This window comes from Felis catus, chromosome C2 (genome assembly GCF_018350175.1).
Source record: "Felis catus isolate Fca126 chromosome C2, F.catus_Fca126_mat1.0, whole genome shotgun sequence".
Taxonomy (NCBI): Eukaryota; Metazoa; Chordata; class Mammalia; order Carnivora; family Felidae; genus Felis; species Felis catus.
In genome coordinates, this window is record NC_058376.1 from 435,034 (window position 1) to 449,370 (window position 14,337).

Consider the following 14,337-nt stretch of genomic DNA (forward strand, 5'->3'; position numbering starts at 1 on the left):
ATCTAGCCCCACGTAGGGCTCTGCACTGACGGCACGGAGCCTGCTTGGGATTCTTTCTCCTTCTGCCCCTCCCCTGCTCGCGTGTGTGCATGCATGCTTGCTCTCGCTCTCTAAACATTTTTTTTTTTAAAGCTTTTAAAAAACAAAACAAACAAAAAACACCTTTAGGATGAAAATCACTTATTTACCTGATGTCCACAGATTCCAGAAAAGACTCTTCATTCGCCTCCTGCAGCCGCTGCTGTAACAGAATCAGGTCTTCTTGGTAACTCTTCTCAGCATCCTTTAATTTCTGTTCAAAATAAATCCTCAACTGCTCCAGCTCAGACTCGTGCTCGGTTTTCTCTCGCTGCTGCTGCTGCTGCTGCTGCTGCTGCTGCTGCTGCTGCTGGAAGTCTTGCTTTAGGTGTCCCAGTCCTTCCACGTGAGGCACGTGGGCCAGGAGCTGGTCGGGTAACTCTTTAATGGGAAGGAATGATGAGATCACCTTCGGATCAAACACGAAGGAAACGTCAAGAGACACCGCAGACCCTCAACTCCAGAAAGGGCCCTGGTCCTGGCACCATGAAGGTGAAGCAGGAACCCTCCGTGGCTTACGCTGGGGGGATGCCTCATACAGGAAGGATCCCATTCCCCCACCACCCCCCCAAAGCAAAGTGCTTTCTAAGGCTGGTGCTGAAGGCCTCAGAGAGACTGGAAGTGCGAGAAAGGCACTCCGTGTGCTGCTGGGGTCTCTGAGTGTGAAGGAGCCGCACTGTGGGCAGCCTCGAGGAGCTGAGAGCTCCAGCCAACAGCCAGCAAGGAAACAAGACCTTAGCCCTACAACCGCAGGGACTCAATTCTGCCAGCCTCAGTGAGCCAGGTCAAGGCCCAGCCAACACCTTGATTCCGGCTACAGGTGATCCTGGGCAGAAAACCCAGCCACACCATCTCAGACTTCCAATCTACAGAACATCTGCCAGCTAATAAACGTGTGTGGCTTTAAGCCACTAAGTCTGCCAGAATCTACTAAGAGCAACAGTAGAGTGACACACACTGACCTCAAGAGAACTTACCACCACCACTATTTTCAGCAAGAGAATACTGTCAGGTGGCTGGTTAACAAGTAATGATTAATTAGCCTTGAAGTAACGTGGACGTAAACCGATCACTACCCAGAAGTTTCAAAGCAAACATCCCCATAAGGACCCTTGGAGGCCAGGGCGAGGCTCCCCCACAGATCACGTGAGAGCTGAACCGTGCAGGAACTCACACCCGCAGTCCACCTGCAGGAGAGCCGTGAGCCCCACCTGCCGCCACCATCGACAAACAGGATGGTGGGAAAGACAAGGTGCTGGCGGACAGCAGAGGGCAGGGAGCTGCGGGGTGCCAGCAAGGCCTCATCCACCGCACACGTTTCTGGGCCTTCCTTACAACCCTGCAAGGGTGACCACTGGACTGAAAAGGCTTTGTCTAGAGACCAGCAGAAACGCCCGTGTGTCCAGACCTCCCCCTGCCGAAGGTAACGCCAGCCAGCAGGGACTCCTCTTACAGCAGGTCTCACAGTGGGTCTGCTAGGCCCTCAGACCGGGGCGTCACCCTCAGGGCCACAGAAGTCTGACAGCAGTTTCCCCAAGCGAGCTCCCAGGGTTGAGGCGGTGCGCGGCAAGGCACACCTGTACCCCCAAGGGCCCGCCGACAACGGCATTTCTTCGGCACCCAAACACGGATAACAGGCAAACGCCAGCCCCACCATAAGCTTTATCTATCTTACACCTGAGAGGTGCCTCACGTTAACGTGAGAAAAGACGCACGGTTCCGTAGCCGCTACTCAATCAACTTGTTTAAGGATGAAACCAAGCCCCTCAAGTTTTCACCTTAAAACCACACAGATCAATCTTCAAGGAAGTTTACAAGATTGTTCCTTTTGCGCTCGCTATTATTAGGTCCCAGTTTGGAGCTTGAACAACTAAAAACACATAGCTGTAGTGTCTGAGGATCTCAGCTTCCAACATGAAAGTCCTCACCAGTCAGGTCCTGTCTGTCGGGCCTCACGGACTCCAGCTGGGACCACAGGCGCCGAATCTCCTCTTGTGACTGAGCCTTCAGCTCTTCGTAGGATGCTCGGAGGCTCTCTACCTGGAAAAGGAAGCGACAGTGTGAGGCACCGTCCAATGCCAATCCCCAGGAGGTCTGTGCCCAGCACCGGGGGCAACAAGGTGAACTCCTAAAGCTACAGCCAAGCGAAAACCAGCGACAGTGGCACCAGAGAAAAACTACAGCTCATTTTATAACACGACTGTACCTGACTATAGTCTTGCTAGGACAGGAACTTTCTCTGTCGTCCCAAACACGCATCCTCTAACTTGTCAGGGGAGACCGCCAGTCAGCACCAGCCAGCACTGCCGGCCTCCCAGGGTCCCCCTACTGTCCGCCCCAGGGGCCCTCCCTCAGCCCTCCTGTGGTACGTTGGGAATTTTTCTGCATTTTTCAGTCAACCTTCCCAGAAAGGGTCTCTGCAGGGGTGAACGGAGCCAGCCCACCCTGCATCCACAGAGCTGAGAGCAGCAACTACCATCTCCGTAAGGGGTTCGTGGTCAGGCCGAAGTGGGGACCAAGTGGGGAGCACGACTGCAGGGCTGAGGGACATGGGACATGGAAGCGCCGGCCTGTGGTGGCCCTGAGGCCCCGCCAGCTGTTTCTCATGTGGGGACAGGACAGAAGGCACCCTTCAGCAAAGGAGAATAATCAGCAGGGAGGTGATGGGGAAAGGCTGCTGGGGCAGGTGTGAAAGCCATTCTCACAACTTCCTCTTCTCATCTGAAACACAGGCACAGGCAGAAACAGACTCCACCTCCTGACTTCTTGGACAGAAGCCCTAGGTACCTGAGGAGGATCTGGCCACGCCTCCCACCGTGGGTATGTGGTGTTCCACAGGGAAAGAGCTTTGAATACAGAAGCAGCAGAGAAGTTCCTCGTTAAGTCTTCTAAGGACTTCCTTGTCTATCTAGAGTTATGGTCGGAGAATGTGGCCTGAGACCCCTAGTGCCTGGAGTGGGGGCCCCAGAGCCCCTGGTACAGAACATGGATTCTACGAGCGTGACTCTGGGCAAAACCGTCAAATCAGCCTCACAAACCGTTACCATTACTTTTGTATCTGCTAAGTACTCCGCATCTCTTTACATTCAGTACTTAAGTTTTAGCAAATGACAGAAACGGAAACAAGCCCACCCAAAATCTCCTAAAACCCCCTCCCTTGCTAAGTAGTAGAAACAAGGGCGCCCCTGCCCACCTCCCGCTGCTTTTCCATCTCCTGGTCACGGAGTCTCAGCTCCAGGTCCTCTAAGTGCCGGCAGCGCTCAGACTGCAGGTCTTCGCGCAGCTTCCTCATGTCTGTGTCATGCTGAGCCTCCAGAGTCCTCAGCGCAACTGGGGAGAGGACACCGCACTCAGGGTGTGGCATTCTCAACAGCACAGGAGCACAGCCACCCCAGCCCTCCGTCCCTCCAGACCCCACTGTCCGCAGGGGTGCAGGAGGGCCAGGGAGGATGAAGGAAGGTCAGAGAGGATGAGGGAGGGCCAGGGAGGATGAGGGAGGGTCAGGGAGGGTCAAGGAGGATGAGGGAGGGTCAGAGAGGATGAGGGAGGGCCAGGGAGGATGAAGGAGGGTCAGGGAGGGTCAAGGAGGATGAGGGAGGGTTAGAGAGGATGAGGGAGGGTCAGGAAGGATGAAGGAGGGTCAGGGAGGGTCAGGGAGGATGAGGGAGGGTCAGGGAGGATGAGGGAGGGCCAGGGAGGGTCACCGAGGATGAGGGAGCGTCAGGGAGGATGAGAGAGGGTCACGGAGGATGAGGGAGGGTCAGGGAGCATCAGGGGGGTGCATGGCAGCCCAGGCAGGCACCAGCTCCTCTCCAGCAGCAGCACCAGGCGACCGGGATAAAAGGTAAACAATCACAGTATTAGTTTTCTTAGGGCAATTTAACAATGGAACAAGGACGAACATCTCTGAAATAAAGTTTTCAGGAGAGGTTAGGGAGCTGGAGAAGTCTGTGGTCAACGAAGAGAGCCTCCAAGGCTGAGCCCAAGCAGCCCAGCTGGCCCACACCTGTCACGCCTGTCACCACCACCGCGGGTGACTCTGGCGCCAGCAGGCAGGGCGCTCTGCCCTGTTCAAGGCTGTCACAGCGCGTGACTTCTGTTCTACATTCCATGGGAGCATTCAGTCCCCTCTTCAAACTTGCTCGTTTTAATTAGAAACTCACTTTCAGCCTGATTTTTGGCTTGAAAAATCTTCTCCAATTCAGCTTTCTGTTCTGCCAATTCTTTCTTAAACTGGTCTTGTAAATTCTCCAACTCCAATCGATGCTTTGCAGACAATTCTCTGCGTAGGTTTTCCAGGCATAAACCTCTCTCGGATTCCCAGTCTTGCTTCAGGGTCTAACCCAAATAAGGAAAGAAGATGACTATGGGCCAACAGTTGATGATCTGTGGCAAAAAATTCAAATTACATTCGAAAACCAGGTGTGGGCGGTCGCCGCGCCCAGATAGAACTATCAGCACAGGAACCTGGATGGTCCCCCCTTAAAGGGACAGGCACAGAGACAGCAAGGATCGCCTGCCTAGAAACAAAGCAGGGGCGGAGGTTACACTCGACGATTCACGCACTGTCCCCCACGAAAGACCCAGGGTGCTACATCACCTGACCTCTTCTGGGGGCTGGCTCTGTCCCAAATGCCCTAAGAAATGAGTCCTCACTGTCCAGCTTAGACAGGTGGGGAGCTGGGGCACAAACCTTCAACCTGGGACAAGCTTCCACCAACAGCCTGAGCAGAACAGACAGGACATAAACACCCACATGTCCCATGTCACACATGTCCCCTACCGTCACCAACGTCCCTCACATCCTCCAACCTCACCAGCCACTTCCTCTGCCGTCACCGACATCGAAGGCCCTTCTACACATGTAGCCTTGAAAAAGGCCCCATCATCAGAATCAAAAGCTCCAGTGAGAGACTCCCGTGACACCCTAAAACAGAACTCTTTCCCCCGGGGAGGACAACCGCAGGACAAGCTGGTATAGTCAGCACAGCACTCAGGGCCCACTGCTGCCCAGCCTCGCTGCACTCCGTGCACCCCACCTCCACCCCTCTTCTGCCTGCACCCCGCCCCCCCAACAGAGCACCCAGAACCTGCATGCTTCACACACACGTTAGACTCCATTGTCACAGTGTGCCTCCCTGCAGGGAACATCTGGCAGTCCTAAAGCAGAGCGAAGGCCAGGCCATAGGGGCCACTTGGGAACCAGACTTGGGGGTGCAAGAGCTTCATACTACAGAACAAGTACACACAAAACTCCCAATAAGCTGTGCCGACAAACTCAAACTGTACAAGTAGAAGAATGCTTTGGCTCTAACTCGACAAGCAATGCATTCTCAACCAGCACATTCAATTAAAGCTCTGACTGGATTTTGTCTGAATCAGGTGAGGGGTTTTCCTGGGGGGAGCTCGGAGGTGAGGTGCGGGCAAGCCACCGGGATAGAGGACAAAAGGGAAACTCTGCAGACACAGAGTGACATTTCTAACGACGTCTACCTCGATCATCCGCACGTTTTTCTCCATTTCTGACTGTAACTTCTCCTTCAGCTCAGCTGCAAGAAAAACAGGAAAGCAGATCAGATCGAAGTTCCCCCCAGTCTGCTCACTCAGGAGGTGAGAGGGCAGCTCCCCAGGAAGGCTCACCGACACTAACAGGGCAACAGGGTACATGTCTGTGGGGGAGTAAGAACTCGATGTATGGTTTAATTAACAAATGATACTCATGCCTACATCCGGACAGAGCCTTCCAGCCAGACCGACAGCCCGACAAAAGGTGGCTCTGGGGCCGCAGGGGCTCACCCTCTGGTCTGTCTGCCCCACCCCGGGCCCCCACACACCTAGGCCTGTCATTCAGGCTCCCCCCGTGCCAGACTCCAGGCAAGGTACTGGCAGACAGGTAAAGACCTTCTGGGACCCAGCAGGTCCCAAGCCGAGAGGGAAGAAGCACAAGAAAAGAGGTACCAGTGCTGAGGGTGCGGGGGAGGGAAAAGGCGGGAACTGCGGGCATGGCACGGCATAGACTGGGAGGTGCACACACACCTGGACGTGTGGGCCCTGGAAAGAGACGCAGGAACGAGCCAAGGTGGAGCCGGTGCCAGTCAACGGTGCACGAGCAAGGTGAGGGTGGTCTGAGCAAGCCCAGAGCTCAAGCGAAGAGCCAGACACTGCCTCTGAGGGAAGGTCACGGGGGCCCGGCCCATGGCAGAGCCTCACGGAGCAGAGGACAAGTGTGGGCCCTCTGTGGTCTTGTTACCAGAGGTGAGCACAGAGTAAATAGCTCAGAAAGAGACCTAAGCCAAAGCGTGTTTCGTGCTTTTAAAAAATGAGGAAATTGGGTGCCTGGGGGCTGGCAGTTAAGCATCTGACTCTTGGTTTCAGCTCAGGTCATGATCCCATGGTTCATGGGTTAAAACCCCGAGTCAGGCTCTGCACTGACATGGAGCCTGCCTGGGATTCTCTCTCCCTCTCTCTCTGCACCCCCCCCACTCATGTGTGCCCGTTCTCTCAAAATAAATAAATAAACTTAAATTAAAAATGAGCAAAAACAGGAAGACATCAAACTACTTATTTATGTTTGCTTGAACCCACATGAGGAAACAGGACAGTAACCCTGGAACCTGAGAAGACGGGCTCCCTCTTGGAGGTGGGGGTTGGGGGGTGGGGCGCAGAGAAGAGGAAGACTTTCAACACATCCAGGGCCACGCACACCGCTTTCGTTTTTCAAATGAAAAACTCAACAAATAGGCAGATAAGCAGGGAAACGGGGTGACTGCTCATGGGCAAGAGTTTATTTCTGGGGGATCAATTTGTAACCTTAGATTGTGGGGATGTGTGCGTGACTCTGAGATGCACACCCTGAATGGTAGAATTGTATGGTGTGTGAATTATAGCACGATCAAGCTGTTAAAAAACTGATGCTTATATTTATTTAATCATTATTAAAAGCACCAACGTGTTATAGTCAGATTTAAACAATTAAAACTACATATCCTGCTAAAACTTATCAGTTATTTACATCTACTGACTGAATTTAAAAAAAACTTGAAATTTGTAAAAAACATCCTCTTATCATATACCAATTGGAAATAAGGCGGTATTTATATATAAGTGGCATATCTATATACGTGAATAAAAGTTTTTTATCTTTAAAAAAATGAAAAACAAATAAAACTGATGTTTACAAAAAGTAGTGATTGACAAAAAGTGTACAAAAGAAACATTAAAACATACAAGTATGCCTCAGATGTAAACAAAGAGATCAGACTAGGCCAGAGAATCACCAAATGAAAAGGTGCCTAAGCTGTCCATCAGGAGCGACATGGCCCCACTGGGCACAGAGTGCGCAGCCTGGGGGACACGTCCAGAAGCCCCCGAGTCAGTCGACAAAGCTCAGCCACAGACACAGTCCCATGAGAGGTGGACACGGACACTTCCGGCACATGAGCAGGTCACCTCCAACAGCGTGGCTTCCAAACCTGCCACGAGCCCACGGGAGAAGCGGATGCAAGGTGAGAGGACAACAGGGTCCCCACAAAGCAGGATGCACGCGACCCCACCCAGGAGGTGGACGGCGGCCAGCGCGCCCCGCACTTCGCATGTCAACACTACCCCCGGGAGACACTCCTACAGGGTCACCCACATCCCCCCCCCCCCCCCCCCCCCGAAGCAGACGAGTGGCGGTGAAGCCCCCGCACACCTGCCCACCCGTACCGGTCTCGCGGCTGTACCGCAGCGCCGCCGCCTCCTGCTCCCTCGCGTGCTGCTCCCGCACAAGCCCCAGCTCCTGCTGCTGTCTGCTCCGCAGCAGGGCCAGCTCCTGGGCGTGCCGGCCGTTGAGCATGGCCCGCAGCTCCGTCAGCGCCGTCTCCTTCTCCTTCTGGAGGTTGGCCTGCGTCAGCTCCAGCTGCGCCGTGTGCATGTTGCTGAGACTCAGGCGCAACGCCTCCAGCTCCAGGGAGGGCACCGGCTGCAGGAGAGAGAGGGGTTTCTGGGCTGCAGGTGGAATCTGGTGCACGGCTCACGCGCGCCCGCAAGGACGCCGCAGCGGCACCCCACCACCACGTGCTGCTTGCACCTGCTCCCCGAGAGCTCACACTCAAGGGACGGCACACCAGCTCGGCCCCCCACGGGACCTCAGTTGTCCCAGCCGCCCTCAGGCAGCCCTGGCACCGCCCAGCAGCTCCCCAACCACCTAAAACCACCCACCCGAAGCCCCTCCGGGCCACGTGTCCTCTCCCTCCACCTAAACCACAGCCCTGCGGTGGTGTCCTCCTTGAGCTCCCAGGCCACAAAGGGTGGCCCCCAAGCTCCTTCCAGGCAGACTCCCCAGCCCACAGGCCTGTCCTGCTGGCTGGAGACAGGTGAGCAGCCGTTCCAGAGACTGCAAGCCCCTCGTCAGAAACATGGGAATGACAACCAGAATATGGACAGTGGGAAGCTCTGGACAGTCACTGACAATGAGGGCAAAACGTGAGGCCAAAGAGTGCCCAGAAGCGGCCAAGTTAACGACAACAACAGGAACCCCAGGTCCAGACCAGAGACAGAGTGAGCTCTGTACTTCGCTGCTCTGGAAGGTGGGCACACTTCTGTGCCTGGCTAAGATGTGCAGAATCTGTTTCTCCTTCCACTGCCTTGGGGGAAAGTGGAGGAAGGCCAGGGTTCCGGGGAGCATACTTTATTCCCAATTAACACAAACAACAGAAAAACATACTTAGAACTAGGCACTTAAGGGACACCCAAAAGCACATAGAAAGAAAATGAATAAAGGAGAGCAATAACAGAAATCATGGCAAGAGAACACATCTCTCAAGACACTGGCAGGGGCGTCCTGCAGGACAGCAAGGCCACAGTGAGCGACAGGGATGCACACGGCCCTCCCTCCACACGAGCATGTCCACAGCACCCCGTGCTCCCTGTAGGTGGCAAGCACCAGGGGAGTCAGATGTGCCTTCAGGATGGCCTTGCTCATGGCGGTGGCACTGCCTGAGTTTAATGAGTGGGAGCATGGCTGATGGGGAAACATCCGGCTGTGCGGTGAGCAGCACCTGGCCAGACACACTGCCCCCGAGTATCCTTGCGTGTCCACCTGTCCTTCCGATGGCCCCACACAAAACGAGGCTGCCACACACATCTGTCCACTTTGTGACAAACCTCTCCTTCCTGCAACCCTCCCAGATCCCAAAACCCACGAGTGTAAGACACAGGGTGCGTGTGCAGGGACCAGCCATGCCCGAGCACCTGGATGGGGGCCCAAGCATCCCGGGTCACCTGGGTCTGCAGCTGGACCTGCCACATCTCCACCGGTTGCTGTGTGCCAACCTCATCCTCCGGTCTTCTCATCCGTTCTGCAATTTCTAGTATACATTCTTGTTCACGTTCCTGAAGAAGGAAAGTGAAGGATGTGACCCAGAGAATTCACACAAGAAAACAGTCACTAGGAACAATTACGACATCCCAGAGAGAAGAGAGAACATGTGTGCACAAAAACTTGTCCAGGAGTGTTCACTGGTCACAATCACCAGAAGGAGGAAGCAACCCACGTGTCCCCTGACAGGTGAATACAGAAACAAGGTGTGGCAAAGCCATTCAAAGGGGTTCCAGTCAGCCATAAAAAGGTATGACCTACAGGCACGTGCTATGACACTGATAACCTCAAGATACACTCGGTGCAAGATGCCAGACACGTACTGTGTGGTTCTGTGAATATGCAATGTCCAGAACAGGCAAATCCACAGGGACGGAATGCTGACTGGTGGGTGCCAGGGCCTGGAAGGAGAGAGGAAAGGGGCATGACTGCCAGTGGATATGGCAGGTTCCTTTTAGGGTAATGAAAATATTTTGGAATTAGACAGTTGTAGTTATACAACAAAGTGACTATACTAAAAGCCACTGAAATACGTACTTTAGTGAATTTTATACATGCGAATTATATCTGAATAAAAGTAACTACGAAGGAACATTCAGCCTGTTTCAGTGGCCTGGGGTAAAGCGGAGACCCACAGAAAGAGAGGCTGCAGGTGTATATGGGACAGCAATGTGACCTCCCTGGGCCATCTGCCCCTCAGTCAAAGGAGGGAAGTGATACTTACAGGAGGGAAAATGCACACAAAAAGCCTGGAAGAGGTGGGTGCCAATAAAAGCTGAACCTGAAGATGTAAACTGAAACATCATTTTATAGCAACTAAATTGGCAAAAGTTGTTGATAATGTTGATCCTCAATGTCACCAAGGACATGGAAAAATAACCGAATACTGTCACCGACAGAATAAGTTGCTATAACTTTTTCTTAAGAGATATTTTGACACCGTATGTCAAGAACCATAGAAAACATTTCTGTCTAGGGGTGCCTGGATGGCTCAATCGGTTGAGCGTACGACTTGGCTCGGGTCATGATCTCACGGTTCACGGGTTTGAGCACTGCGTTGGGACTCTGTGCTGACAGCTCAGAGCTTGGAGCCTGCTTCGAGTTCTGTGTCTCCCTCTGTTTCTGCCCCTCCCCATTCGCACCCTGTCTCTCTCTCTCTCTTAAAAATAAACATTAAAAAATTAAAAAGAAAGAAAGTGTTTCTGTCTTAATATTCCCAACTCTAGAAACTTTTCAGCATCAATACTCCAAAGGGAAAAGAAAAGCTACAGGCCCTCTATGAGCAGTCCAGTCTCCTCTCCCCTAGCCAGCCCCCACCCCGCCTAGAGCCTGCGCTGGAGCACACCCCACCTGGAGCAGCCACTACAGCCACAGGCCTCCCAGCTTCCCTTACATGACAGCCCAGACCTTTCTCTGAGGCTTGTCTACAAAGCACCTCGGACTCAAACCAATCTGAAATTCTCCTGCCCCAACTAGGGCTCCTCCAACATTAGCTACCTCAGTCAACAGCACCCCCAAACCCTCACAGTCCTATTCCTGCCTCCCCTCCCATCAACCCCACAAGCTCAAGGCCAGTCCTGGCATTCCGCCATTCCCATGAGCATGGCTGACTGGCCCCCGTGGTCACGTGGCCTAATGTGCGGTCACTGGCTTGGAGACTGGGTAATACATTCAAAAACAAATCTGACCTCGTCATACTCCCTTGAAAAACTCCATGAGTCTGCTGCCCTTGCCACAAAATCCCTGCAGGGTGCAGAGCCGCACTCTGTCCCACTGGGCACCTGCCTCATGCCCCAGGAACACGAATCCTGGAACAGCTATGCCTCCCTCCTCTAGCTCCTCTGGGCCCTTCCCAGCCTCTGTGACCATTTTAAGCCTTGACTTAAAAACCCTTGACTGTAAGCCTTGGCTCCCGCTGCTCCTGAAACACACGTCTGATGCCAGGAAGCGGTCAGTACTGTTGGTGAAGACGCACATGCAAGCGGCCTCTATCTGCGAGGCCAGCAATGTGGAATCACAGTGCTCAAAGGGGAGTGCTAGAGCCAGTTAAAATCTCATCATGGATCCTTTTTCAAATTAAGGATTTTTCCCCAGTGGGAAACAGTAACATAGGAGTGTCCAGTTCTAAACATAAAATAGGCATGGGGTGCTGGGGTGGCTCAGTCAGTTAAGCATCCATCCCACTCTTGATTTTGGCTCCGGTCATGAGCTCATGGTTCATGGGTTCAAGCCCTGCATTGGGCTTGTGCTGACAGTGCGGAGCCTGCTTGGGATTCTCTCTCCTCTTTTTCTGCCCCCCCCACCCCATCTCCCCGCTCTCTCTCTCTCAGAAATAAACTTAAAAAAAAAAAAACATTTAAACATAAAAGGCACAATCTTAAAACATTTTTGCTATAAACATCAGGATTGTTGGATAAAACATATCAAAAGTGACTTCTGAAGGGGCGCCTGGGTGGCTCAGTCGGTTAAGTGCCCGACTTCAGCTCAGGTCATGATCTCACGTTCATGAGTTCCAGCCCCATATAGGGCTCTGTACTGACAGCTCAGAGCCTGGAGCCTGCTTCTGTATGTGTCTCTCTCTCTGTCCCCTGCCCCTCCACTTGCGCTCTCTCTCTCAAAAATAAACACTAGAAAAAAGTGACTTTTGAGGGAACACCTCCCCCCGATGTGCCAGAAAGAAGGGATGTGGAATCTAAAATGATCTAGGGAGACAGGGACACTGAAGAGCAGCACGTGGTCCCAGAATCAGAGGCTTTGCCAGGCCAGTGGTTGGTAACGTGATGTCTGACATTGCCAGGTTTCCTGAAGGGCTGTGCAGCAGGACAGACATCCTCACTGCCTGTGGGGAGGAAGGCCAGGTACAGGGAGGTCAGGAAGCTTCTCCATCTCCAAATGGGAAGGCAGAGGGGATGAGCTGGGGGCAGCTCTCCTGAGAAATTAAAACCCAGGCCTATTCCTCATATTGTTTACAAATTTACATATGCCACGGGGTGCAGAAATCCCCAAGCAAAGAGACTGACCTAAAAACAAGTCTTAGTGAAGAGCTACTTCTGGGACACTGATCAAATACAAATCCAGCACCCATCTGGAAGGACTCCCACAAGCCAAGACAGATATTCTCACGGAACTCATACAAACACCTCACTAAAGATGAGAACACAACAGGCTACTCCAAAAACGATGACAAGTACACGGAAAACAACATATTAGAAAGAGAAAAGGTCTCAAGCAGTAGCACCCACGGTGGCCCCATCACACAGGTGTGCAGGCCAAAATACTCAAAGTGATCCAAATAATCCCAAGCCTCACATTAAAAAAAAATTTTTTTTTTTACATTTATTTTTGACAGAGAGAGACAGAACACAAGTGGGGAAGGGGCAGAGAGAGAAAGAGACACAGAATCTGAAGGAGGCTCCAGGCTCCGAGCTGTCAGCACAGAGCCTGACATGGGGCTCGAACTCACAAACCGCGAGATCATGACCTGAGCCGAAGTGGGGCGCTTAAATCGACTGAGCCATCCAGGCGCCCCCAAGCCACACATTTAATTTAAAGTGAATAACTAATCATACCTCTAAATACTAGGCAACATTTAGATCTGCTCATTAAAAAGGATAGTTATGCTTAATTAAAAAAACAGCTTGAGAGGCACCTGGGTGACTCAGTCGGTTAAGTGTCCAACTTCGGCTCAAGTCATGATCTCATGGTTCGTGAGTTCGAGTCTCGCGTCAGGCTCTGCGCTGACAGCTCAGAGCCTGGAGCCTGCTGCAGATTCTCTGTCTAAACTCTCTCTCTGCCCCTCCCCACTTGCTTATGCTCTCTCTTTCTCTCTCAAAAATATACATTAAAAAATTTTTTTTAATGGTTAAGATGGTAAGTTTTATGTTAAGTGTATTTTACAATTAAAAAAATGACAAAAATATACACTGAGGGAATTATAAATGAAGTTTAACTATTCTAACATCCTTGTACTATCAAAGAGTGAAGGTGTTAATTAGATTTAGATATAAAGAAGTATAAATGTTGTATGTAATAAGCTCACCATTAAAAGAATAGAAACTGAGTATATTATTACTCCAAAATGAATAAAGGGAGAATTAAAAAAAAGACATCTCCTGATAAAAAATAATCCAATGAAATGTAAGCTCAAACACATCGAAGTTTACATTAAATATAAATGAATTAAACTACACACAGGGGCTCCTGGGTGGCTCAGTCAGTTGAGTGTCCAACTTCGACTCAGATCGTGATCTCACAGTTCAAGAGTTGGAGCCCCACGTTGGACTTGCTGCTGTCAGCACGGAGCCTGCTTGGGATCCTCTGTTCCCCTCTCTCTGCCCCTCCCTTGCTCGTTCTTTCTCTCTCTCTCAAAAATGAATAAACAGGGGCGCCTGGGTGGCTCAGTCAGTTAAGCGACCGACTTCGGCTCAGGTCATGATCTCCTGCTCTTGTGAGTTCCAGCCCTGCGTCGGGCTCTGTGCTGACAGCTCAGATCCTGGAGCCTGCTTCTGATTCTGTGTCTCCCTCTCTCTCTGGCCCTCCCCCATTCATGCTCTGTCTCTCTCTGTCTCAAAAATAAACAAACGTTAAAAAAAATTTTATAAAAAAATGAATAAACATTTATTAAAAAAAAACTATCCAATAAAAAAACAGACACTGTCAGAATAATTTTTAAAAATCAACGCCATGCTGTTTACCACAACATACATCTAAAACACAAAGACACAAAGATTTCAGAAGGGAAAGGATAAAAAAGACCAGAATCACGTCTGATCCAATGACACAAAGTTCTAAAGCATAACTGCCACAGCAAATCAGGACGATGTTGACTCTGGGGTGTGGGGAGGAGGGCAGCAGGGCACGAGGAAGAGTCCAGGTCCAGCACTGTGCTATTTCTTACT

General features: G+C 51.8%; 1 protein-coding gene across 13 annotated transcripts in view; it reads right to left on the reverse strand.

The window, feature by feature from the left end:
* The window catches only part of PCNT (pericentrin), a 132,804-nt gene that overhangs the window by 96,313 nt on the left and 22,154 nt on the right, over positions 1–14,337 (reverse strand). For 11 of the 13 annotated variants that reach the window (XM_045036465.1, XM_045036475.1, XM_045036467.1 and 8 more), the window contains 8 exons: positions 9,763–9,840; positions 9,343–9,453; positions 7,786–8,041; positions 5,572–5,627; positions 4,242–4,416; positions 3,272–3,408; positions 2,007–2,118; positions 189–459 (listed from right to left, as the gene is read on the reverse strand). In XM_045036465.1, the coding sequence (XP_044892400.1) occupies positions 189–459; positions 2,007–2,118; positions 3,272–3,408; positions 4,242–4,416; positions 5,572–5,627; positions 7,786–8,041; positions 9,343–9,453; positions 9,763–9,840 (1,196 nt within the window). The remainder of the gene's footprint in view (positions 1–188; positions 460–2,006; positions 2,119–3,271; positions 3,409–4,241; positions 4,417–5,571; positions 5,628–7,785; positions 8,042–9,342; positions 9,454–9,762; positions 9,841–14,337) is intronic. The other 2 variants (XM_045036468.1, XM_045036474.1) reach the window with 1 other exon arrangement.